At 44.0% G+C, this 27,684-nt stretch overlaps 1 protein-coding gene across 1 annotated transcript in view; it reads left to right on the top strand.

Annotated features, from left to right (window-relative positions):
• The first annotated feature begins 501 nt into the window (after nucleotides 1–501).
• The window catches only part of LOC129815193 (myoD family inhibitor-like), a 60,995-nt gene continuing 33,812 nt past the window's right edge, over nucleotides 502–27,684 (top strand). Inside the window, exons 1-3 of the mRNA XM_055868699.1 lie at nucleotides 502–647; nucleotides 1,110–1,772; nucleotides 4,138–4,315. Coding sequence (XP_055724674.1) covers nucleotides 4,171–4,315 — 145 coding nt within the window. The 5' untranslated portion in view covers nucleotides 502–647; nucleotides 1,110–1,772; nucleotides 4,138–4,170. The remainder of the gene's footprint in view (nucleotides 648–1,109; nucleotides 1,773–4,137; nucleotides 4,316–27,684) is intronic.

The following is a 27,684-nucleotide window of genomic DNA, read 5'->3' as shown; positions in this document are numbered from 1 at the left end:
TCTTATTCGAGATTTGGTGAACTGCTAACTGCTGCTCTCCAGTACACACCTAGTAGGCTAGTAAAGCAGTGTGGACCTGAACATACATTTGTCAGGTCTCAAACATTGTTACTATAATAATGGTTTGTGCCAGAGCAGTTAAGTGAGCACTGTGCAGACCCTATCATTATGTTAGTCATGGTCTTTCAGAGTATGGCCTACAAAACGTTAGTAGGATCATGGGAGTTTGTTTTTAAAAGAGCCACCTCAAAGCATTTATATATAGTGTTCTCTGTGTTTTTTCACTACAAAGCTTGCTTTGTTTTCAGCTGCTTCAAATGGGTAACATGTGTTAAGAATATAACCTGACTGATTGATTGATTAAATGACACCTGTGCACCCTAAACATCTTGATAAGAGAAAGGATGGGCTACAGTTGACCTAGTGTCAAGATCCAGTAACAGGGTGATTTATTTGTGAGACAAATTGAATAGGATTTGGCATGCGTGTGTTGTTGAACTTCAAGCCTCTCTCGCTCTGAAAAATGCAGACTATTTTGTTTGAAAGCGCTTAAAGATGATTTACCGCGGCAATTTACTTCGCGCCTCCACCAGTCCTTCACACGTCAATCACACCAACGACTCTCATCAGTTTCGCTACCACGCCAGGTGCGCCTTGCGCTAGGATGAGGCTGCGCGAATGGCGTGAATGGGGCTTTTCAACTGTTTGATATACGATAACGACACGAGTTGCGGAGGCTATACACAATTAATTGTTGTGTAGACGACCTAAACGCACTTTTAACATGAACCATTTGTTAAAATGAGAGGACCAGACATGCATAAAGTAGGCCTAGGCTAGCCTATTCGGATAAATTATTTACAATTATTCAGATTATTTATGATTATTGTTAAAAATGTGGTCATACATCATCATAATGTACTATTGTATTACATAGTCCAGCAATTTCACAGTTACAATTATCTGATTATTGTTTATTGGGCTGGTAGCCCTATATTATTCTACTACGGTAATACACATTGATATCGTAATCCTAATTATTATATTGAGGCATGCATAATAATATGTAGCGCATCTGAAATAATCTGAGATCCCGTCTCTGGTTCTAGGTTAGGGGTTTGTGCCTGGAGGAAGCGCAGTAATCAGTGCTGACTGAAGTTTCCTGTCTAACAGACTGGAGCTGTCTCCAGACAAGCGTTTGAGAGGAGAGAGAAAGAGAAGGTGAGAAAGAGAGGGTTGAGTGAAGTATGGACATGGCTGATGATATCCAAAGGTTCAAAGCTAATTTTTCTGCCACAGCTGACAAATCGGGAGTTTGGAAAGTTTAACAACGTCTTTGGGGACTTTAAAGAGCCGAGCTGTAACTGTCAAACCTCTGTAAGCGCTCGGAAAGTTGCACCCGAGACAAAGACTGTTCTAGGGACTGCCCTTAGAGCTCGAACTTACATCTGCGCTGCACTGACAGGCGGAGGAACGGCACAGACTGAACTAGTGTCGCCGAAAGGGTTCGCTTTGAAAGGAGAGAAAAATTTATCGGACAAAGTCCTAAATCCACTTTTGCATCGAGAAATGCGCTAAAACTATTCCATGAAGGACTTTATGGAGACGAGAAGAAGAGTTGTGGTGTCTTCGAGACGCGAAAGTTAGATAAGAGGAGAGCAGAAGTGGAGTGGAGATCACCGGAGAGTGAGAGGAGAGTCTACCTGGAAAGGGGTCAGAAAATGAATTAGCGAACATCGAGTGACCTGTGTCCCACTCCCAGTCAACACTAAGTAAGTGGATTTGGGAGTTCTTGTCCAACTCCTTGCCGTTTGCTTTATTATAAATCGAGCTTGAACAGGACCCACAGGGTTGAGTCGGGCTGGCTTAGGGTGAGCATGCATGGACTCGTTAGGTAAACATAATGTGAAGATGCCTTCAGCTTAACACAGCTGTATACACTTGAGGACTTTGTCAACTTCATAACGTTTTCTAACATATTTAAATGTTTTAAAATAGCATAAGTCATTAAGAGTTTGATAACATTTCGATTTTATTATCATATCACCTTTGTAGGATGCACATATTGCAGATGCAATTGAGATAATATGCTATTGTAACTGTAAAGCCATTTCAGATTACTAAAAGTGCAGAAGCCCATTGAATATATAGACTTTTGTTGACCATGGTGAAATCAATTATGGCCAAGAAAGTTCTAGAATGAGTCCAGATAGTCATGACTCATGAGAAAGGAGAAGTGGAGATTCGTGTCACATGAGAGTACAATACATGAAATATGAATAGCCTATGTGAATGGCTGACTGGCTGTGCTATATATTGAGCTGTGACAGAGGCCTTGCGTGTGTGTTGCATGAGGAGTGTGAGGGTGCGGAGGCACAGCTGTCCCACAGAGGTGGTCAAGAACATGCAGCTGAGCTGGCACTCTCAAATCCCTCGAAGTTGGCCAACTTCTGAACTTTATACACTGTTAGGATTCTGAAACATTTTCAACATTCTGAAGAAAGGGTAATTTATGAGATGTAAATACTCAGTACCAACACTGCATGGTAATTTATGAGATGTAAATACTCAGTACAAACACTGCATGGTAATTTATGAGATGTAAATACTCAGTACAAACACTGCATGGTAATTTATGAGATGTAAATACTCAGTACCAACACTGCATGGTAATTTATGAGATGTAAATACTCAGTACCAACACTGCATGGTAATTTATGAGATGTAAATACTCAGTACCAACACTGCATGGTAATTTATGAGATGTAAATACTCAGTACCAACACTGCATGGTAATTTATGAGATGTAAATACTCAGTACAAACACTGCATGGTAATTTATGAGATGTAAATACTCAGTACCAACACTGCATGGTAATTTATGAGATGTAAATACTCAGTACAAACACTGCATGGTAATTTATGAGATGTAAATACTCAGTACCAACACTGCATGGTAATTTATGAGATGTAAATACTCAGTACAAACACTGCATGGTAATTTATGAGATGTAAATATTCAGTACAAACACTGCATGGTAATTTATGAGATGTAAATATTCAGTACAAACACTGCATGGTAATTTATGAGATGTAAATACTCAGTACCAACACTGCATGGTAATTTATGAGATGTAAATACTCAGTACCAACACTGCATGGTAATTTATGAGATGTAAATACTCAGTACAAACACTGCATGGTAATTTATGAGATGTAAATACTCAGTACAAACACTGCATGGTAATTTATGAGATGTAAATACTCAGTACAAACACTGCATGGTAATTTATGAGATGTAAATACTCAGTACAAACACTGCATGGTAATTTATGAGATGTAAATACTCAGTACAAACACTGCATGGTAATTTATGAGATTTAAATACTCAGTACCAACACTGCATGGTAATTTATGAGATTTAAATACTCAGTACCAACACTGCATGGTAATTTGATTTTTGGTTTGTTTGGTAGATTTTCTCTCCTTTTTCCGTTTCCATGCTGAGGGTGCTCTGCTGATTGGTGTGCTGAGGGTGCTCTGCTGATTGGTGTGCTGAGGGTGCTCTGCTGATTGGTGTGCTGAGGGTGATCTATGATTGGTGTGCTGAGGGTGCTCTGCTGATTGGTGTGCTGAGGGTGCTCTGCTGATTGGTGTGCTGAGGGTGCTCTGCTGATTGGTGTACAGAGCATGATCTATGATTGGTGTACTGAGCATGATCTATGATTGGTGTACTGAGCATGATCTATGATTGGTGTACAGAGCATGATCTATGATTGGTGTGCTGAACATGGTCTATGTTTGGTGTGCTGAACATGGTCTATGTTTGGTGTGCTGAGCATGGTCTATGTTTGGTGTGCTGAGCATGGTCTATGATTGGTGTGCTGAGCATGGTCTATGATTGGTGTGCTGAGCATGGTCTATGATTGGTGTGCTGAGCATGGTCTATGATTGGTGTGCTGAGCATGGTCTATGATTGGTGTGCTGAGCATGATCTATGATTGGTGTGCTGAGCATGATCTATGATTGGTGTGCTGAGCATGATCTAATGTTTTTGTCTTGTAACACTAGAGACAAAACGTGCCATCTGAGAGTGGATGTAGGTTTTCTGACTATATCTCCATTTCTCTGTCTCAGGCTTGACTCCTGTTCCCCCAGCCCCAGTGAGCCATGCCAATGGATGTGGAGAGGAGCCCTCCTGTCAGCTCACCTGAGCCCCCTGATGATGGGGACCCATGTCCCCCCACTCTGCACCCCGACCCCCCCACGGACACCCCAATCTCCACCCCCAGTCCAACCCCCACACCCACCACAGGTGAGTGATCTGTAGTGTCATTGACAGTACTCCAGGTCTAAGGGAAGGCAATGTCACTGCACGATGCTAAGCTCCTTTGAAAAGTGCCATCCTGTACATAAGGACAGAGCAGGAAATAAGAAGGCCCCATTCAAATACTATAAACATGTATCATTCCTTGGAGTCTGAAAGAGAAGAGGACGCCACATCAGATAACTGAGATGCATTGTCAATTGTGCAGTAGTACATGCACATGCAATGTTTGCCTGTGTGTGTGATGAGTTTGAACATGCCTGTCTAAGTGGATGGGGGACGTGATTACCATCAACAGTGATTGTCTGGATGTTGAAAGGCCTCTGCTATGGTTTGGAGTGTGGTTGTGTGTGAGTATGCATGTGTGTGTATATGGCATGCATTCATTGATGTGAGAGAGAGAAAAAGAGAGAGAAAAAAAGAGAGAGAAAAAGAGAGCGAGAAAGAGATACATACAATCACAAGAAGACTGAGAGAGACTAATCCCTGTCAGAGTGAGGGGCTGGTGGTTGAGTGTTGAAAGGGACTGGTGTGTGTATACTGTATGTGTGTATGTCTGTATTACACAGTCCTGTGTGGCTCACTTGGTAGAGCATGGCACTTGCGATGCCAGGGTTGCAGGTTTGATTCCCATGGGGGACCAGTATGAAAATGCATGTACTCACTACTGTAAGTCGCTCTGGATAAGAGAATTTAGCGACTGCTAAATTACGTGTATGTATTATGTGTGTTTAGTAATGAGAGAGAAGGCTTCTTCACTCATGTGATCCCTGAAAGGGGGATGGTTGTGTGTGTTGCCCTAAGCAATGTGTTTGTGCTCCTAGTGGAGTAGACAGAGAGGCAGTCTGTACAGTAGGTGATTTTGAAGATTCTCTCTTCCTTCCAGGACACCTAACTAAGCTCACTGTCAAACCAACAGTAAGACTACTGTGTGCGCGTGCACACGAGTTGTGAGCTGCAGCATTATGGGTGATATAAGGGTCACCTGGGAATTTTGGGAATGGCGGTTCTCGTTGTCTTCTGAAGCATGACAAAGAGTCTGATTGGTCATGGTGAGATTGATTGACAGGCGTGAGGGAGGAGGTGGGTGGGTGTTTGTGTGTGAAAGATTCTATGTTTTCATTGGCTAGAATTGTCTTCATTTGTTTCATCTCTATTTGCATCCAAAGTCTCCAGGAAGTCCTGGTAAGAGTACAGAGCTGTTTAAGATAGAGGGAGGTGTGGTTAGGAGTTAGGGAAGTGAAATGGGATGTCAAGTGGTTTGTTGCCATGGGAACCCACCACAAAAATCCTCTGTGGTGGGAGGAGACTTCTACAGGGCAAGTCTCGACCCAGAACATTAGGATCTAGATTTTAGAAGAACACAATAATATACGAACATGTGGATGCATGTGTGTCTGTCTACCACACACATGCACAAGCACACACATACCACATCACAACACACACCTCCAAAGCTTTGTGACTAATCATCAGAAATGTAAGTAGGCCAGCATTTCCCAAACTATGGGTCACGACCCTATGTGGGGTCGCCTGACTTGAAAATCGGGTCACGAGTGAGAATCAAAAATCGAATAGAAGTCGTGCTTGGTTCATAGACCTGTGTTATGTCAGAAACCTCAGGTAGCCGCTAGAAGTGGTTGTAATAAACAGAGTTGTTTCTATTTTCTTCCTACAAATGTGGCTCTATCCGCTGAACGGTTAAGCTACAAAATATTATGACCCCATCACTGAAAGATAAGACTCGCAGGAACTGAGAAAAAAATTATGAAATAAAAAGTTGGGTCACAAAGAAAAAGCCTCATGTGTCTTCTGTTTCCCTCAAGCTGCGTAGGACTCATTAGAACAGAGAGGACAGGACCAGACACTAAATCAGACTGGGGCTAAAAGAACATCATCAATGATGATTTCACTTCAGATTGAAATACTGTCAAAAGTACTTTCAGACTGATTTGTAATATACTGTCATATTCCCAATTAAAAAAGTAAACATTGCCCTTTATTTACATCACTTTGATTGCAAAATGTTTTGACATCAGAAATGGGTCGCGGCCCAAAACTGTGGGAACCCCTGAAGTAGGCCATAATATGATAATGAGTCATATTATTTAAGGTAATTAAGTTGTCTTGTGTTTAGTTTTAGTCTTCACCGAGTGTGTTGTCCTCAACGTGCAGTTCTCCCTAACCACTAGCTCCAGGTACAAGTTACCCGTAACCACCTAGAAAGGGGTGCGAAGGAGGTGGGTTGATTTGGGACGATGGGTATGAGTTTAGGTGGGTGAGGAAGAGGAGGGGATGAGAGTGGGGAATGAGGACTGGCTTCACTGCCACAGAGGGTAACAAGGACCTGCTTTCATCACTTACCTGCCCCCCACACCCTCCCAGAATACCAGACCAGCACTGGACCCGTATCAGAAGAGGAGTACACACACACACACACAAGGCCTATTGAGTTCTGCTACCTGAGTTGGTACCACAGGGATGTGTGTTTGTGTGTCGAGAGTGGTTCTGACTTCTTATTTGGTCTAGCTTCATCAGCAGCAGTGCTGTGCTCTGCCCAAAAATGTATTTTCTCTCTCTGTGCATCTACCCAGACGTCTGATGGCACAGGAGGTAATGTGCTTGCCCTGTACAGGTAACTGCATGATTTCTGGTTCCCCTGCTATTCCCCCTCTATCACTACATACCCGCGAATGTATGCGAATGTTGATAGAACTCTCCCTCTCTCTATCCCATTCTAAATACCACCAACTGTATCTCTCTCTCACTCTCTCTCTCTCACACTCACTCACTCACTCACTCACTCACTCACTCACTCACTCACTCACTCACTCACTCACTCTAACTCTTAAAACCGTTTGTTTGTATGATGTGTAATTTGCTTTCTTTCACTGATGGAAAAAATGTTGGTGCAGTTTGAGGCATTTTTACGACAAAGTTGAACTATGAAAAAGCATGGGAATTTGTTTCCCCAACCTCTCCAACTCTAATACACATTTGGCCCTCACTGAACTGGCCTACTGTAGCTGCTGGCCTAGAGAATGCAGGAAAGCACGGATGCAGAGGCTGTACTGCTCCTTAACCATGGCTGGTCCTTGGAGTGAAGATAATCTAGACATTGTTCTCCCCTACTGGAGCTCTAGGGATGTGTTTATTCCTGAGCTGGTTGTCTCTTTACTTCCATTTCTATGGTTTGATGCTTTGCAGATGGTGGTCTTAATGTTCAGTGCTTTGCTGAGGGTGTCTGCAGTGTGTTTTAGAGTGGGGATGTCAAACATTTAGGATGCCGCACAGACTATGGAGGCTCTGGTCTACAACGTGCAGTTAAATGCAGTTTGAGAGCATTTTTAAACTCTCTAAATGGTTAAACGAGAGAGAAATAGATGTCGTTTGTGAGTGGGCAACATATACTATCATCTTAAACTGTTTAATTATTTTGGCATATTAAATAATATAATAATAATTTCCCTGATGTGGACAGTTTGTGTTACAACCTTACGCAAGCTTGCACATCCTTTTGACTTCAGATTTGTGATTTTAGTATATAGGTGTATAGTCATCACGATGAGATAAGATTGATTGGTTGAAACAGATCAATATCTTTGGTTTTGTACTGTTGATTTTGTAACACGCTCTGGGGTGCACAGGACTTTTCTAACTTAATTGGCACAAACATTTTTGGGCGGCTCTCTATAAAACATTTGTTGGCCACATACCAATACACGGATTTGACAGTCAAACTATCACTTAAAGTAAATAGCAGCCAACTGTTGTCACTGTCGATATCCTATGCCGCATCGTGATTCGCTGAAGTTAACTAACAGAAAAGTGGTTTGATCCCTTTTCCGTGTTGTCAGCCTCCCAAAATCAGGTTATTCCAAGTTTCCGTGAGGCCTTTGAATAGTTTTAAACAGTTACACCCCAAACATTTGCCCCCTGTTCTATTGATTTCAGCGTGATATCCATGGAAGTGATTAACTTTCCACATGATTCAAAATGCAACACTTCAAAATGTATCTAGCTGTTTTCTACAAATGTACTCAATCAGGTAAAAACTGCTGTGATTTATTTATTTAGATGATATACCAGAAATCACTGCCAATTTCAAATCAAATGTTATTGGTCATGCACATGTTTAGCAGATGTTCTTGCGGTTGTAGTGAAATGTTTGTGTTCCTAGCATTGCAGTAGTATGTATTCACAACAATACACACACGTAAAAGAATGGAATTAAGAAATATATAAATATTAGATTGAGCAATGTCGTCGTAGCATTGTCTAAAATACAGTAGAATAGAGTACAGTATATAATGTACATATGAGATGAGTAAAGCAGTATGTAAACATCATTAAAGTGACTAGTGTTCCATTATTAAAGTGGCCAGTGATTATAAGTCTATGTATATAGGGCAGCAGCCTCTAAGGTGCAGGGTTGTGTAACTGGGTGGAAGCCGGCTAGTGATGGCTATTTAACAGTCTGGTGGCCTTGAGATAGAAGCTGTTTTTCAGTCTCTTGGTCCCAGCTTTGATGCACCTGAACTGACCTCGCCTTCTGGATGATAGCGGGGTGAACAAGCAGTGGCTCGGGTGGTTGTTGTCCTTGATGATCTTTTTAGCCTTCCTGTGACATCGGGTGCTGTAGGTGTCCTGGAGGGCAGGTAGTTTGCCCCCGGTGATGCGTTGGGCAGACCGCACCACCCTCTGGAGAGCCCTGCGGTTGCAGGTGGTGCAGTTGCCATACCAGGCGGTGATACAGTCCGACAGGATGCTCTCATCTGTAAAGGTTTGTGAGGGTTTTAGGGGCCAAGCCAAATTTCTTCCACCTCCTGAGGTTGAAGAGGCTCTGTTGCACCTTCTTCACCACACTGTCTGTGTGCGTGGACCATTTCAAATCGTCCGTGATGTGTACGCCGAGGAACTTGAAGCTTTCCACCTGCTCTACTGCGGTCCTGTTGATGTGGATAGGGGTGTGCTCCTTCTGCTGTTTCCTGAAGTCCACGATCAGCTCCTTTGTTTTGTTGACGTTGAGTGAGAGGTTATTTTTCTGGCACCACACTCCCAGAGCCCTCACCTCCTCCCTGTAGGCTGTCTCGTCATTGTTGGTAATCAAGCCAACTACTGTTATGTCGTCTGCAAACTTGATGATTGAGTTGGAGGCGTGCGTGGCCGCGCAGTCATGGGTGAACAGAAAGTACAGGAGGGGGCTGGAGGACAGGAGGGGGCGAAATGGAGGTGTTGTTTCCTACCTTCACCACCTGGGGCGGCCCATCAGGAAGTCCAGGACCCAGTTGCACAGGGCGGGGTTCAGACCCAGGGCACTGAGCTTAATGATGAGCTTGGGACGTACTATGGTGTTGAATGCTGAGCTATAGACAATGAACAGCATTCTTACATAGGTATACCTCTTGTCCAGATGTGATAGGGCAGTGTGCAGTGCGATGGCAATTGCATCGTCTGTGGATCTATTGGGGCGGTAAGCAAATTGATGTGGGTCTATGGTGTCAGGTAAGGTAGAGGTGATATGATCCTTAACTAGCCTCTCAAAACACTGCATGATGACAGAAGTGCGATAGTAATTTAGTTCAGGTACCTTTGCTTTCTTTGGTGCAGGAACAATGGTGGACATCTTGAAGCAAGTGAGGACAGCAGACTGGGATAGGGAGAGATTAAATTTGAGGACGTGGTTAGGGATGCCCTCTGGGCCGGCAGCCTTGCGAGGGTTAACATGCTTAAATGTCTTACTCACGTCAGCCACGGAAAAGGAGAGTCCTTGGTAGCGGGCCGCATCAGTGGCACTGTTTTATCCTCAAAGCCGGCGAAGATGTTTAGCTTGTCTGGAAGTTAGACGTCGGTGTCTGCGATGTGGCTGGTCTTCCCTTTAGTCTGTGTCTGAGCCGTTGAATTGTGACTCCACTTTGTCTCTGTCCTGACGTTTTGCCTGTTTGATTGCCTTAATGAGGGAATAACTACACTGTTTGTATTCGGCCATATTCCCAGTCATCTTGCCATGGTTAAATGCGGTGGTTCCTGCTTTCAGTTTTGCGTGAATGCTGCCATCTATCCACAGTTTCTGGTTTGAGTAGGTTTTAATAGTCACAGTGGGTGCAACATGTCCTATACACTTCCTGATGAACTCAGTCACCGTATCCGTGTATTCGTTAATGTTATTCTCAGAGGCTACCGGGAACATATCCCAGTCCGCGTGATCAAAACGATCTTGAAACGTAGATTCTGATTGGTCAGACCAGCGTTGAATAGACCTTAGCACGGGTACTTCCTGTTTGAGTTTCTGCCTATAGGAAGTGAGGTGCAAAATTAAGTTGTGATCAGATTTGCCAAAGGGAGGGCAGGGGAGGACCTTGTAGGCATTTTGAAAAGTTGAGTAGCAGTGGTCCAATGTTTTTCCAGAGCGAGTACTACAGTAGTCAATGTGTTGGTCGAACTTCAGTAGCGTTTTCCTCAAATTTTCTTTGTTAAAATCCCCAGCTACAATAAATGCAACCTCAGGATATGCAGTTTCCATTTAACATAAAGTCCAGTGTAGTTCTTTGAGGGCCGTCATAGTATCGGCTTGAGGGGGAACATACACGGCTGTGACTATAGCCGATGAGAAATATATTGGGAGGTAATACGGTCGGCATTTGATTGTGAGGTATTTTAGGTCAGGTGAACAAAAAGACTTGAGATTTTGTATGTTATCACAATCACACCATGAGTAGTTAATCATGAAACATACACCTCCGCCTTTCTTCTTCCCAGAAAGTTCTTTATTCCTGTCTGTGCAATGTACTGAGAATCCAGCTGGCTGTAGGGACGAGGACAGTACATCCATGAAAGCCATGTTTCTGTGAAACAGAGTATGTTACAATCCCTGATGTCTCTCTGGAAGGAGATCCTCGTCCTGAGTTCGTCTACTTTATTATACAGAGACTGAACATTAGCGAGTAATATACTCGGAAGCGGTGGATTGTGTGCACACCTCCTGAGTCGGACTAGAAGTCCACTCCGAATACCTCTTCACGTCCGGTGGTGTTTTGGAGCAGCCTCTGGAATTAGTTTAATTGCCCTGGGAGGTACGAACAAAGGATCCAATTCGGGAAAGTCGTATTCGTGGTCGTAATGCTGGTGAGTTACCGCCGGTCTGATATCCAAAAGTTATTTCCGGCTGTATGTAATAAGACAAAAAACATTCTGGCCTAATAATGTAAGAAATGACACAACAACAAAAAAATACTGCAAAGTTGCTTAGGAGCTAGAAGCAGAGCTGCCATATCTGTCGGCGCCATCTTAACCATTTATAGCTGTGTTGATGTTGAATGTGGTAGTGGAGATAGTGTCTATGTTAGATGCTTTTCTAATGGTCTTGATGCTTCTCTGATGTTGTCTTTGTTTCTTTTTAACGTAGACAAACACTAGGCTGTTGACAACGTCTCCTGGCAATAGTCCAATATCTGGACAGCAAATTCAAATTGCATGAAAGCCAGGAGACCTAACACACAGACAGACACTCAATGTCTTCACAATGCTGACCTTTGAAACCTCGTTAGCATAAAATTCCTGTTGATTCTGTGTGGCAAATAGAGATGCATGATCTCACAAACGTGTGTGTGTGTTTCTAACGTTATTCCCCAGAAGAAGTCTGAGACAAAGTAGCACAATTAAATTCCTCTTAGGCCTGTTTAACAGCAGACAGTTTCAGTCTTTAATTAGCTTAAACTTCTGCTTCATTCCCTCGAAGCAACAATAATGTGGCTTTCTGGACTCATTCCAGCATTCCTCTTAGAATGTGCTTTTCTCTCAAGTGTGTGTTTGACTCCTGGCTGGGTTTCAGGGCAGATTAGGCTGCGCTGTTTCTCTCTCTCTCTGTGTGTGTGTGTGTGGGGGGGGGGGGGGGGGGGGGTCATTGAGGATATGCCACAGAGGACAGGAGCATATCTCCATGACTAATTGTTTTCCTTTTGTCTTTTTAATGTCTTAATTACCCCTGAACCAACCATCACACACACACACTCACACGCTCACATTTTTCAGAGGGGGGAATGGATGTAACGCTATATAACAAAGCTTATTTGACTGGAGGTATTTGGGGTGATCATTGAACATATAGATGGGATGAGAGGCCATACAGTTGAAGTCAGAAGTTTACATACACTTAGGTTGGGGTCATAAAAACTTGTTTTTCTACCACTCCACAAATTTCGTGTTAACAAACTAGAGTTTAGGCAAGTTGGTTTGTGCATGAGACAAGTCATTTTTCCAACAATTGTTTACGGACAGATTATTTCACTTATAATTCACTGTATCACAATTCCAGTGGGTCAGAAGTTTACACACACTAAGTTGACTGTGCCTTTAAACATCTTAGAAAATTCCGGAAAATTATGTCATTGCTTTAGAAGCTTCTGATTGGCTAATTGACATCATTTGAGTCAATTGGAGGTGTACCTTTGGATGTATTTCAAAGCCTACCTTCAAACTCAGTGCCTCTTTGCTTGACATCCTGGAAAAATCAAAAGAAATCAGCCAAAACCTCAGAAAACAAATTGTAGACCTCCACAAGTCTGGTTCATCCTTGGGAGCAATTTCCAAACGCCTGAAGGTACCACGTTCATCTGTACAAACAATTGTACGCAAGTATAAACACCATGGGCCCACGCAGCCGTCATACCGCTCAGGAAGGAGACGCTTTCTGTCTCCTAGAGATGAACGTACATTGGTGCGAAAAGTGTAAATCAATCCCAGAACAACAGCAAAGGACCTTGTGAAGATGCTGGAGGAAACAGGTACAAAAGTATCTATATCCACAGTAAAACGAGTCCTATATCGACATAACCTGAAAGTCCCCTCAGCAAGGAAGAAGCCACTGCTCCAAAACCGCCATAAAAAAGCAAGACTACGGTTTGCAACTGCACATGGGGACAAAGATCGTACTTTTTGGAGAAATGACCTCTGGTCTGATGAAAAAAAAATAGAACTGTTTGGCCATAATGACCATAATGGCCATAATGACATCTCAAGACATCAGTCAGGAATTTAAAGCTTGGTTGCAAATGGATCTTCCAATTGGACAATGACCCCAAGCATACTTCTTAAGTTGTGGCAAATATGCTAAAGGTCAACAAAGTCAAGGTATTGGAGTGGCCATCACAAAGCCCTGACCTCAATCCTATATAAAATTTGTGGGCAGAACTGAAAAAGCGAGAAAAAAAGAGCAAGAGCAAGAAAAAGAGCAAGGAGGCCTACAAACCTGACTCAGTTACACCAGCTCTGTCAGGAGGAATGGACCAAAATTCACCCAACTTTTTGTGGGAAGCTTGTGGAAGGCTACCTGAAACGTTTGACCCAAGTTAAACAACTTAAAGGCAATGCTACCAAATACTAATTGAGTGTATTTAAACTTCTGACCCACTGGGAATGTGATGAAAGAAATAAAAACTGCAGTAAATCATTCTCTCTGCTATTATTCTGACATTTCACATTCTTAAAATAAAGTGGTGATCCTAACTGACCTAAGAAAGGGAATTTTTACTAGGATTAAATGCCAGGATATGTGAAACTGATTTGAAATGTATTTGGGTGAAGGATCTCTGCTCTGCGTGTCTATGGTATGGATGGCAGCTGGCTCGGGAACAGACATAGAGATCAGTGGAGGCTGCTGATGGGAGGACGGCTCAAAATAATTGTTGGAATGGAGTCAATGGAATGGTATCAACCACATAGAAACCACATCATTGATGTGTTTGATACCATTCCATTCACTCCATTCCAGCCATTATTATGAACCGTCCTGCCCTCAGCAGCCTCCACTGATACATTTGCTTGAGGACTGAGCTTGAATGATGCCAGGACTTGTCACAGACACTGGAACTAGGACATTTGTGAATGGCCTATAAACTTCTCTTCCCTCAAAAGGAGAATACTCCATTGAGAGAGTGAATGTGGAGAGTGAATGGATGGACATATGTCAAATGACAGCCAGCGAGTGCACTACTTTTGACCATAGGGCTCCACTCTGGATCTGGTCAAAACTAGTGCACTACTGTGTATACAGAACAAGATGTCTTTAGAGATCTAGCCAGTGTGATGTTATGTTTCTGTCAAATCAAATCAAAGTTTATTGGTCATGTACACAGATTTGCAGATGTTGTCGCAGGTGCAGTGAAATGCTTGTGTTTCTAGCCCAGTAATCCCGAGATATGCAAAACAAAACACACATAATCAAAGACATTTAAAGAAACTAATCTAGAAATATCAGAATGAGCGTTGTCAGAGTCCGGAATATAAATATATACAGTAGGGTTGGGTGGTATTCAGATTTTCATACCGTCATACCGTTTCTGTACCATACCGGGGTATACGGTATTATCGGAAATGCACACAAGGGGTGCAATTATTATTATCATTTTTTAAACAGGTATCTTGATCCAAGAGGAGATTGAATATCTCTGCTGTAACCAAGAAGCTTGATCTTGACATCTAGCCACTTATCTAGTAAGTTAGCAAACCTATCTTGTCTTGAATCCATCAATAGCCTAGGCGTAGGTGTGTGGAGACACACATAATGTACAATATGAGGAGGAAATTATAGTCCTAAAAAAGATTTCCAGTTTTACTGACTCACCAAATTATGCTCAGCTCACTCACCGCCAATGGCCGATGCACTCGTGCCAAAAGCTTTGTAAACAATGCTGTTCGCTCAATAGGCCTATTTGGAAGTTGATAACTTAGTAGCCTACAGACAGATTAGTCTTCTCTTTTCAACAGGATCAATTTGCATGACCAAAGGTATGTGGACACCTGCTCATCTAACATCTTATTCCAAAATCATGGCCATTAATATGGAGTTGGTCCCCCCTATGCTGTTATAACAGCCTCCACTTTTCTGGGAAGGCTTTCCACTAGATATTGTAACATTGCTGCGAGACCTTGCTTCCATTCAGCCACAAGAGCTTTAGTGAGGTCGGGCACTGATGTTGGGCGATTAGGCCTGGCTCGCAGTCAATATTCCAATTCACCCCAAAGGTGTTTGATGGGGTTGAGGTCAGGACTCTGTGCAGGCCAGTCAAGTTCTCCCACACCGATCTCGACAAACAATGTCTGTATGGACATCGCTTTGTACACGGGGGCATTGTTATGCTGAAACAGGAAAGGGCCTTCCCCAAACTGAGTTGGAAGCACAGAATCGTCTAGAATGTCATTGTATGCTGTGGTTTTGAGATTTCCCTTCACTGGAACTAAGGGGCCTAGCCTGAACCATGAAAAACAGCCCCAGACCATTATCCCTCCTCCACCAAACTTTACAGTTGGCACTATGCATTCGGGCAAGTAGCGTTCTCCTTGTGTCCGCCAAACCCGGATTCGTCCGTCGGACTGCCAGATGGTGAAGCGTGGTTAATCACTCCAGAGAACGCATTTCCACTGCTCCAGAGTCCAATCGCTTTACACCACTTCAGCCGACGCTTGGTATTGTGCGTGGTGATCTTAACTTGTGTGCAGCTGCTCGGCCATGGAAACCCATTTCATGAAGCTCCAGATGAACAGTTCTTGTGCTGACTTTGCTTCCAGAGGCACTTTGGAACTCGGTGGTGAGTGACGCAAACGAGAACAGATGATTTTTACGCGCTACACGCTTCAGCACTCGGTGGGCCAGTTCTTTGAGTTTGTGTGGCCTACCTTCACAGTAACAGCACTTACAGTTGGCCGGGGCAGCTATAGCAGGGAAGAAATTTGATGAACTGACTTGTTGGAAAGGTGGCATCCTATGACGGTGCCATGTTGAAAGTCACTGAGCTCCTCAGTAAGGCCATTCTACTGCCAATGTTTGTCTATGGAGATTGCATGGCTGTGTGTTCGTTTTTATACACCTGTATTTATTTTTTAATTTTTTAAACAGCATTGTTGGTTAAGTAAGCATTTTACTGTAAGGTCTACCTACACCTGTTGAATCCGGCGAATGTGACAAATACAATTTGATTTGAAATAGCCAAATCCACTATTGCAAAAGTCCTGTTTTGGCTGCATGCTGTTTACTGACAGATTTGCTGTGTGTTCCCGACTGTAGGCATGCCTTGTGATTGGGCTACACACAATCTACAGCTAGGCTATTAAAAAATATATAACCTATAGATCCTCTGTGGCAAAATGATAGGCCTACTCCTGGTGCAGTATTCAGCATTATTTCATTTCTTTCTGAACAGACAGCAGTAATTCTATTACTTATTTATCAGGTGTGCTGCTCCCCCCAGCACCTTCCGGGGCTACGATTCTATAAGGAAATAAATGATGAAGTGCAACGCTGCAGAGATGAGAGATGCAGGCTCATGTTTATCAGAGCAGAGAGAGGGAAAGTGAATCTCATTCTTGTTCTGTGAGAGATACAGATGTACTTCTCTCTCACGCCACAGCAATGGCCACGCTTTGGTCTATATAGGTTACAATGTTGCGCAAACTAGAAATCCGGGCTGGCCCAAAACAAATACATTCTTAGAATATCATACACATTTTCACATTACGTTTTTTAGGGGGCAGCCAGGAGAATTAACGATGAGTCAACTTCAATTAACTCTGATTGCTTTTATTTGAACTTTTACATTGCGAACAGTGAAAAGGATTTTTCATGCCACTAGAGGTACCAGATAAGGGCAAATGGGTTCCGTAACGAAACAGTCCAAAACTGAGAGGTGCCGGATCCTGTTCCGGCAGGATCCAGCTCAAATTAAGGACTGTATATAGGATAAGCCATTTCTAGAATACAGTATATAGATATACAGTGGGTGAAACAGTATGTAAACATTATTAAAGTGGCCAGTGTTCAATAACTATATACATAGGGCAGCAGTCTCTAATGTGCAGGGTAGAGTAGCCGGCTATTACCAGTGACTAAGGTTCCGGGCAGGGTACGGGTGAAGGCCGGCTAGTGGTGACTGTTTAACAATCTGATGGCCTGGAGATAGAAGCTGTTAATCAGTCTATCTTTCCTAGCTTTGATGCACCTGTACTGTCTCCGCCTTCTAGATGTTAGCGGGGTGAACAGGCCGTGGCCTGGGTGGCTGTCCTTGAGGCTCATCTTGGCCTTCCTGTGACAGTGGGGGCTGCAGATGTCCTGCAGGGAAGGCAGTATTCAGCCGGTGATGCGTTGGGCTGACCACACCACCATCTGGAGAGCCCTGCGCTTTCGGACGGTGTAAATGGCTTTCCAGGCGGGGATACAGCCTGACAGGATGCTCTCAATGGTGCATCTGTAGAAATTCATGAGAGTCTTAGGGGCCAAGCCACATTTATGCAGCCCCCTGAGGTTGTTTCGCCTTCTTCACCACACTGTCTGTGTGATAGGACCATTTCAGGTGGTCAGTGAAGGCTGAGCTGTAGTCAATGACCCTCTCCACTGCGACCCCGTCGGGGTGATTTGTTGAAGTTGAGGGAGAGGTTCTTTTCTGCCTGTAGGTTGTCTTGTCGTTGTTGGTAATCAGGTCTACCACTGTTGTATCATCAGCAAACTTGATGATTGAGTTGGAGGCGTGTGTGGCCACAGCTGAGCAAGCACCCCTGTGGGGGCCCCATGTTGAGGATCAGTGTAATAGAGGAGTTGCCTACCTTCACCACTTAGCTTTGGCCCTTCAGGAAGTCCAGGACCCAGTTGCACAGGGAAGGGTTCAGACCCAGGGCCCTGAGCTCAATAATGATCTTGGAGGGACTATGGTGTTGAAGTCTGAGCTGTAGTCAATGGCCTTCCTTCTTACATACTGGAGGCATGTCTCTTGTCCAGGTGGGATAACCCAGACGACGCTGGGCCAATTGTGCGCCGCCCCATGGGTCTCCCGGTTACGGTCGGCTGCGACAGAGCCTGGACTCGAACCCAGAATCTTTAGTGGCACAGTTAGAACTGCGAGTCAACCTGTTATTAAATCCAAGGCTTCACATACTTTTTCCAACCTGCACTGTGAATGTTTACACGGTGCGTTCAATAAAGACATGAACAATTCTAATTGTTTGTGTGTTATTAGTGTAATCAGACTGTATGTCTATTGTTGTGACTTAGAGGAAGATCAGATAACATTTTATGACTAATTTATGCAGAAATCCAGGTAATTCTGAAGGGTTCACATACTTTTTCTTCCCACTGTACGTCTCGTGTCTGAGCCGTTGAATTGTCTCTGCAATATGATTGTGCCTCTTTGATTGCCTTAGAGGTCATAGCTGGTCTGTTTGTACATGTTCCCAGTCAACTTGCCATGGCTAAATGCGGTGGTTCGAGCTTTCAGTTTTGAGCGAATCCTGCCATCTATCCACAGTTTGTGGTTTGGAGAAGTTCTAATTGTCACAGTGTGAAGAACATCCTCTATGCACTTCCTGATGAACCTCGTCACCAAGTCAGTGTAGACATGTAGTGTAGTCAATACTATTCTCAGAGGCGACCCGGAACATTTCCCGCTCCGCGTGATCAAAACAATCTTGGAGCATTGATTCCGATTGGTCCAACCATTGTTGAACAGTCTTACCACGGCTGCTTTCTGTTTAAGTTTCGGTCTATAGGTGAGACCTGATCAAAGACATTGAGGTAGAGCCCTACACAGTGAGTGGGCTGGAAAGTTCTGCCCCTCTGATGAAAGTTTGTCTTTACACATCTCTACTTCTCTAGACACTGTTCGGGTGGAACACATCCCCCTGTCTACTGTCAGTCAGACACATACACATGCAGACAGCAGTGATATCCTCTGTGTAGAGTGACTTCAGAGGGGGCATTAGTGAAGGCTGAATAGACAGAGACCGAGATGGAGCTGGTTTAGGGAGTTTCAAAGACTCCAGGTAAAGCCTCCGTGACTCTTTTCTCTTTCTCCTACCATACCCCCCTCTCCAGTACTAATACCAGGCTCCAGGCCCAGTCTCTTTCATGCTGTGCTCTCTCAGAGTCTTCCAGTAAATAAAGAACACTCAGCAGAGCACTGGAGAGAGTTGTGAGGAGAGGAAGGCTAGGGCTAAGATGGCAGCCAAGGTGAAAGAGTTGGCCAACTGTAGACTTTAGAACTGGGTGCCATATTGCTGCCTCTGAAGATTCCTTTTTACCCTCCTGTCTCTCCCTGCTAATGCAAACTACAACTTAACAGTAGTCTCTCTCTATCCAGCCCTAATCAGTCTAGATCTCTCATAGTGTCAGATTAATCGTGGTTCTCTCCGTCGGCCAAACATGACATATCACAGGCTCATTGGCAGGCTCTTTTTATAACAGCTTGTATGCTGTTATGTAAGTTTCTATACTACTATCATTCATATGTTAATGCTTTATTAGCCAACACTAGCGCTGTGTTGACAAGGTGACATTCCTTTGTTTACCAAATCTAGGGGAGAGTACACATAGACAAAGTATAGCCACACGCATACGCAGGCATGCATGCATACATGGACACACACATACACACACGTCACCAACAAACTGACCAACACATGTGTACACACAGCCTGCTCAAGCATTGCTTTATTACTATGTTCAGATTTGAAGTAGAGGCTCATCATTCTCAGATTTAAAAAATTGCTCCACAGTTTGGTGGTTGAGGCGTTTGGCATGAGTGCCAGCATAGGATTGGCTTTATCCACGTTTGATATTCGGTTCAGATTTGTTTGGTCCAATGGTGGTGGTTTACTAAGGGCAGACAAGGGCTTGGAGGCACAATCCTATTGGTTTGAAAGAACAATAGAAAGAATGATAGATAAAACAATTGACAGATGGACGGACGGACGGAGAGAATGATACAATGATAGACTGATCCATGGGTTAAACTTCTCTGTCACTGCGACGGATTTCCATCATATGGATACTGGAGAGGTCGTTTTTGAGACCAGCCTGAATCTAGCTACTATTGTTAATTAGTATTTTCCTGTAACTATTTATAGACATTGGTGTATGAGCGGCCCAAAAGCCTAATGTTTTTCCAATGCATTATTATAAAAAGTGACTTGTTAGATATTAGATTATGTATTGTATATTTGGAGGATGCATTATTGACATGTGTGTCTGTTCCAGGAGCGCACACATGAACACACCTGTATGTCGTTACCCTTAACGAGTTCACAATAAAGAAGCTTACCTTCAGAGGAGACGCTAACAATACTGACGAAGGGCGAAACGTTTGTCGATCTACCAACCCCTGAATGAAATGAATACTATAACGAAACCTTGAATTTCCTTTTTGGGTGCAGACCAGCTACACAATTCTGGAATTCCATTACATTTTGGTCGACACACCTATTCTGAGCATAGTGGTCACACAAACGTTCATAACCTAATACAGAAGCGTGTCTGTTCTATGAAATATATTCCCAAATAAATGATTATTTTCATTGTTACGCTGTGTGAACTGAACTGATATGGATGATTGTTGCTGACAGCGCTGATGTTCAGATTAAAGAAATGAGACAGTCTATAATGTGCACCACTGTGGCGCTCAACTCAAACAACGGTGTGTAGCCTACTAGTGTAACGGCAGCCTTAGCAGGGATCGGACCAAGACGCAGCGTAGTTAGCATCCATGATTTAATAATAAACAACTGAACATGAACACAATACAAAATAACAAATGTGGCAAAACCGAAACAGTCCTATCTGGTGCAATGAACACAAAGACAGAAGACAACCACCCACAAACCCCAACACAAAACAAGCTACCTAAATATGGTTCCCAATCAGAGACAATGACTAACACCTGCCTCTGATTGAGAACCATATCAGGCCATACATAGAAACGGACAAACTAGACACACAACATAGAATGCCCACCCAGCTCACGTCCTGACCAACACTAAAACAAGGAAAACACAAAAGAACTATGGTCAGAACGTGACAACTGGCAAAGTCATTCAAAGCCTATACTTTATCACTCAAGATGTAACTTTTCAGTGCTGCTATTTTTGCCGTGTAATGTTGTTATTAAAACTAAATCAGACAACCCCATAGTAGAATTGTTTACCTATTTACCTAGTCTGCTTGTTGTGGTGTGTTCTGTGCGAGAGAAATATTAATCTCGAGGCGCATTTAAGTTAATTAATAGAGCCATAGGGAAGGGAATACCAGCTTTCCATTGCTACCCCGCTTATTTCCATACTCCTGTAGATTGTGTGTGTGGCATCACTTTAAAGATGCAGCTACAACAAGAGTTTCAAGCATGGTTTTGGTGCAGCTGCGCAACAGAGCTCTTAAAGTGGCAATGGCATCTTCTTAAAAAGGGCAATGACATATTATTTATAATACCAGCAATCAGGATGTTGTGTCCAATGGGGTAAATGCAGATACCTCATTTATCTCTGCTGCTTGTTTTGTCCTTGATGAAGTACTGTAGCATTTCCTGTTTGATGAGACGTCGATACAACTACAAAACTGCCCATTCAGAACTCGGCTGAGGAGCCTGATGATCTAACAGTAGAATTCCAGTTTGACATTATGTGGTATTGTGTGTAGGCCAGTGACACAAAATCTCAATTTAATCCATTTTAAATTCAGGCCCTAACACAACAAAATGTGGAAAAAGTCAAGGGGTGTGAATACTTTCTGAGGGCACTTTATCCGCCTCACTCTCAGAGAAATAAGTAGTACTGCCAGGCTTTACACAGTCAAATGTAACAAATAACAAAACATTTTATCAAGAAATGTACAAATCATACACGTGTAAAACATTTACTTTTTACATTTTAGTCATTTAGCAGATGCTCTTATCCAGAACGACTTACATTCTGTTCATTCATCTTAAAATAACTAGGTGAGACATCCACATATCACTGTCAATATACTATCGTCCCGTAGCACCCACATCTATAACCATGAAATGCTTTGAAAGGCTGGTCATGGCACACCTCAACACCATCCAATTCGCATACTGCCCCAACAGATCGACAGATGAAGCAATCTCTATTGCAATCCACACTGCTCTCTCCCACCTGGACAAGAGGAATGTCTATGTGAGAATGCTGTTCTTTGACTACAGCTCAGCATACAACACCATAGTCATCTCCAAGTTCATCACCAAGCTCGGCTACCCTGCGACTGAATACCTTCGTCTGCAACTGGATCCTGGACTTTCTGGCGGGCCGCCACCAGGTGGTGAGGGTAGGCAACACCATCTCTGCCATGCTGACCGTCAACAGGGGGGCCCTTACGAATGTGCTTAGTCTCCTCCTGTACTTCCTGTTCACCCACGACTGCATGACCACGCACGACTCCAACGCCATCATCAAGTTTGCTGACGACACGACAGCGATAGGCCTGATCACCGACGATGATGAGACAACATATAGGGAGGAGGTCAGAGAACTGGCAGTGTGGTGCCAGGACAACAACCTCTCCCTCAACAAGACAAAGGAGCTGATTGTGGACTACAGGAAATAAAAGGGCGACCACGCCGACAGGGCTGTAGTGGAGTGGGTCGAAAGCATCAAGTTCCTCAGTGTCCACATCACCAAGGACTTAACATGATCCTCTCACACCAGCACAGTGGTGAATAAGGGACGACAGAGCCTCTTCCTCCTCAGGAGATTGAAAAGATTTGGCATGGCTTGGTATGATAACTGAACCACCTTAGATCGCATGGCGCTACAGGGGGTGGTGCGGACGGCCCACTACATCACTGGGGCTGAGCTCCCTGCCATCCAGGACCTCTATACCAGGCGGTGTCAGAGGAAAGCTTGGAAAATTGTCAAAGACCCTAGCCACCCAAGCCAGAGACTGTTCACTCTGTTACCACACGGTAAGCGGTACCGGAGTGCCAAGTCTGGGACCAAAAGGCATTTGAACAGCTTCTACCCCCAGGCCATAAGACACCTGAACAGCTTCTACCCCAGGCCATAAGACACCTGCACAGCTTCTACCCCCGGACCAAAAGGCATTTGAACAGGTTCTACCCCCAGGCCATAAGACACCTGAACAGCTTCTACCCCCAGGTCATAAGACACTTGAACAGCTTCTACCCCCAGGCCATAAGACACCTGAACAGCTTCTACCCCCAGGCCATAAGACACCTGAACAGCTTCTACCCTCAGACCATAAGACACCTGAACAGCTTCTACCCCCAGGCCATAAGACACCTGAACAGCTTCTACCCCCAGGCCATAAGACACCTGAACAGTTCATCAAATGGCCACCTGGACTATTGAATTACATTTTTGCTCACACTGACTCTATGCACACTGACTGGACTCTACCCACACACTCACACATACTGCACTGACACTCCAACACATAAACACAGACACTATATTCACTCACACATGCATATTGACGCTACACACACACTCACGCACATACACACTTTAACACTCTTCACACACGCTGCTGCTACTCTGTTTATTATCTATCCTGATTACCTAGTCACTTTTACCCCTACCTACATATACATATTACCTCAATTATGTCAACTACAGTACCTCGTACCCCTGCACATTTACTTAGTACCGGTACTCCTTGTATATAGCCTCATTATTGTTATTTTATTGTGTTACTATTTTACATTTTTTGGGGTGGAAATGTTCTTACTTTTTAACTCTGCATTGTAGAGAAAGAGTTCGAAAAGTAAGTATTTCATGGTAAAGTCTACACCAGCGCATGTGACGAATACAATTTTATAAACACACACAGAGCCTCTTCATCAGAGCAAGACCACTTTTCCTAGTTACCCTAGCATGTTGTTTGGATGGCTTTGATATTTTCTTTGATATATATACTGCAACCTGTGGTTACGGACAAAGGCACCCATCATTTCTGTAAAAGCGGAACTTTACAGTAGTCTTAAAGATGGCTTATAGAGCACTCTCAAGGGCAGTTTGATGGATTTTAAATACGCTGTTAAAAAAGTTGAAAATAACAGCTAGCAAGACACCTTGTTTTTTTTACAAACCACAGAGAAACAACTATAGTCTGTACTAGACTACTCAGAATTGGGTTGTTTAAAGATACAACCCTCTGTTCGCTCTACCCACAAACACATACTCTGAGAAGCTGTTTTAACAGCATCTGTCTAACTCTAATGTAGTCCAATGTGTTTCACCTTTCCTGTGTGTTTCTGATCAGAATAGGAGTGTTAGGGTCCAGATGAGAGAGAGGACAACAAGACCTGCTCCATGGAAGTTTGGGTGTGTGGATTGTGTCTCATGTGAGAACTAGAGCAGTGAATGGGATAATGAATGGTGAATAGAGCTACAGCAGGTCAGAACTGCTGCTGTGCTGTGGTCACACTTAGCAGGCAGAGTCTGACTGGTTAGGGAATTAAAAAGTATATATCTTACCCCCCCACGATATGGCACTGAGGGAGAGAGAGGAGGAGGAAGAGGGAGAAAGTGAGAAACCGAACTGAGGGGTGGGGCAGACAGGACAGGAAAGAGAGGACGGGTAGAGAATAGAAGGACAGCGGTTAGAGTAAATAAGCAGGGAAGGGGTGGTTGAGGCCTTTCACTGTGTGTGTGTGTGTGTGTGTGTGTGCACGCCTGTGCCTGTCTCTCAGATGGCAGATCAAACCCAGCTGTCTCCCATTTGCCCAGGAATGAGTCTGCACCTCTCAGAGGCGTGTGTGTGTGTAGTCCTGCATAATTACAGCTTCATCATAGACCGCCTGGCTCCAGTAAGGACATATAAAACACGTAAACTCACATACATTTAATGCAGTGTGTGTGTCCTCACATACACAAACACTGCAGGTTTCACAGGCATGCACATAGACCCCTAAACAGTCCCACCGGGTTGGATTTTACTGTCTCCAGATGCACACACACACACAATGATGCTCTCACTCAGTGTGTTTGAGCCAGATGAGTACTTCTACAGTCTGTGTTCCATCCAGTGAATAGCTTGGAGACATCAGTAGGCCAGGCGTAGGCAACCCTGGTCCTGGAGGGCCGCAGGCACTTCATGTTCTTCATTTAACCGACCTGGACAACCAGGTGTGTTAAATTTAGGCATTCACTGAACCGATCAATTAGCTCTGGAGCCTAGTTGTCCATGTGTTTGTTTGTTATATGTGGTAGTCTTAAGCCGTGTTCACATTGGCAATTTGAAGCGACTCAAATCCCCCCAAAAATGCATATCTGATTCGAATCTGTTCTTTTTCCTGGAGTCTGAACAGCCAAAAAGCATATGGGATCGTATATTGCAAGCCACATTTCAAAACATCTTCGTAGCTGGTTTGAAGTCAGATACCAATCTGATTTCTGGCTATGTGACTTGTGTCTGAATGGTCAAATCTGATTTATTTGCTTTCAAGTGGTTTTTAGACTGTTAGGGCTTAGCAGTTAAAAGTGTTGGGCCAGTAACCGAAAGGTCACTAGTTCAAATCCCCGAGCCAACTAGGGGAAAATGTGTCAATGTGTTCTTGAGCAAGGCACTGAACTCTAATTGCTCCTATAAGTTGATCTGGGTAAGAGCCTCTGCTAAATGACTTAAATGTACATTTGGCATATCTTGTTGCTTGCTAGCTACCTTGACAGTTTGACAAGAACATGTGGTAACTTGTTGATTGTTTAAAGACAAATGAGTGAATGTGCTAGAAAGCAAAATGGCTACCTAACTGTCTAGTTGTCTGCTGGGGCTAGCCAAAAAGGACTTGTTTTTAAAGTTGGATCATCTTATCCTTTGAGGCTTTAAAAGTGTTCTCACACTATGATTTTGTAAATTCATCCATGGCAGGTATTGTTGTCACCTTAGCCTGCTACATCACCAATCAGACTACACCACTGTCACCGTTGTTACTATGACAACTAGAGTAGCCATGTCAGCAAATGACTGATGTCTAAACATGCACAAATCCGATTTGGTCATTTGTAACTTGCTGTTAGTACAGTCAATGTTCCAAAACGGATTTGAAAAACAAAACTGATTTGAGCATTAAGGCCTCCAGTGTGAACCAGGCTGAAAGAGCACTGTACATTGGCAACTCTACCAAAGGCCAAACAAGCAGCTCAGTCAGTAACAACATATTGCTGTTTCAGTTGTTCTCGGGAACCTGAGGAGACATTCATTAACTTCAGAACAATTCAAGTATAACAGTTCACAGCTTTTTTTTTGTCATAAGGGTTTTGTGAATGTGTGTGTCCTTCCTCTCTCTCTCTCTGACAACACCTAGCAAGACCATTATCTGGGAGAGACACATATGTCCGCACATATTGTATGCACACACGCACACTCACACTCACACTCACACTCGCACGCACAATCACGCACATGCACACTAAATGTTTGGGTTCCACTGGTGTTGTGAGTCACACTGTTTCGACCCTGAATGAACACACACAGCCCCAAGAAATAGGTCAGATACACACTCACATACACACGCGCGCACACACACTCACATACACACGCCTCTGAATTGAATTGTCAACAGAGGGAGTTAAGTGGGCTAGGTTCCGAATTGCTGCAGAACAGGTGTCTACACGCAACACGCCACATGCTACAACCAAATGAAACACCTCTCTCTACTCTCCTACATTTGAGTATTTTTGGTCTGTTTGGTGGTAACTGTGATTTTTCGGGAGTCGCCATGACTACTGTAGGGAGGTGAGTCTGGCAGTATAGTTTTTGGCAGTCTCTCTTGGGCATATGAACCATGTATGAGTGATGTTTGAGTCGTCATCATAGTTGATGTACAAATAGTGTTAAACCTTTACCTGGGCTAACAGATTATAGTCAGAAGTGTTGGATTCTGGGGGTCACTACACACATAATCACACTGCAGTCAGGCCAGGGGGCCTCTCTTCTCTTCCACCTCGGTGCATGCGGGAAAGCAACCTGAGCTACTTCCTGACAGTAACTCTTGGTTTCTGAGTTACCGCAAAATAACCACAATCTGTAATGATGGTGTGTTTGAGAAGCTGTGTCAGAGAGAGATTGGGTAATGCTAAGAGAGGGACTGGATTTAGGGTTATGGGAAGTTGGGGCGGGTAGTATTGAAATCCTTATGAAACAGGTTTCTGTGTGTGTGTCTGGGTCTGGGGTGTCTGGGTCTGGGGTGTCTGGGTCTGGGGTGTCTGGGTCTGGGGTGTCTGGGTCTGGGGTGTCTGGGTCTGGGGTGTCTGGGTCTGGGGTGTCTGGGTCGGGGGTGTCTGGGTCTGGGGTGTGTGGGGTGTCTGGGGTGTGTGGGGTGTGTGGGGTGTGTGGGGTGTGTGGGGTGTGTGGGGTGTGTGGGGTGTGTGGGGTGTGTGGGGTGTGTGGGGCGTGTGGGGCGTGTGGGGCGTGTGGGGCGTCTGGGGCGTCTGGGGCGTCTGGGGCGTCTGGGTCTGGGGCGTCTGGGGTGTCTGGGTCTGTGTGTGTGTGGGTCTGGGTCTGTGTGGGTCTGTGTGTGTCTGGGTCTGGGGTGTCCGGTCTGGTGTGTCTGGGGTGTGTGTGTGTG

The sequence above is a fragment of the Salvelinus fontinalis genome, chromosome 18, assembly GCF_029448725.1.
Source record: "Salvelinus fontinalis isolate EN_2023a chromosome 18, ASM2944872v1, whole genome shotgun sequence".
NCBI lineage: Eukaryota > Metazoa > Chordata > Actinopteri > Salmoniformes > Salmonidae > Salvelinus > Salvelinus fontinalis.
This window is presented reverse-complemented; position numbering and strand designations above follow the sequence as displayed.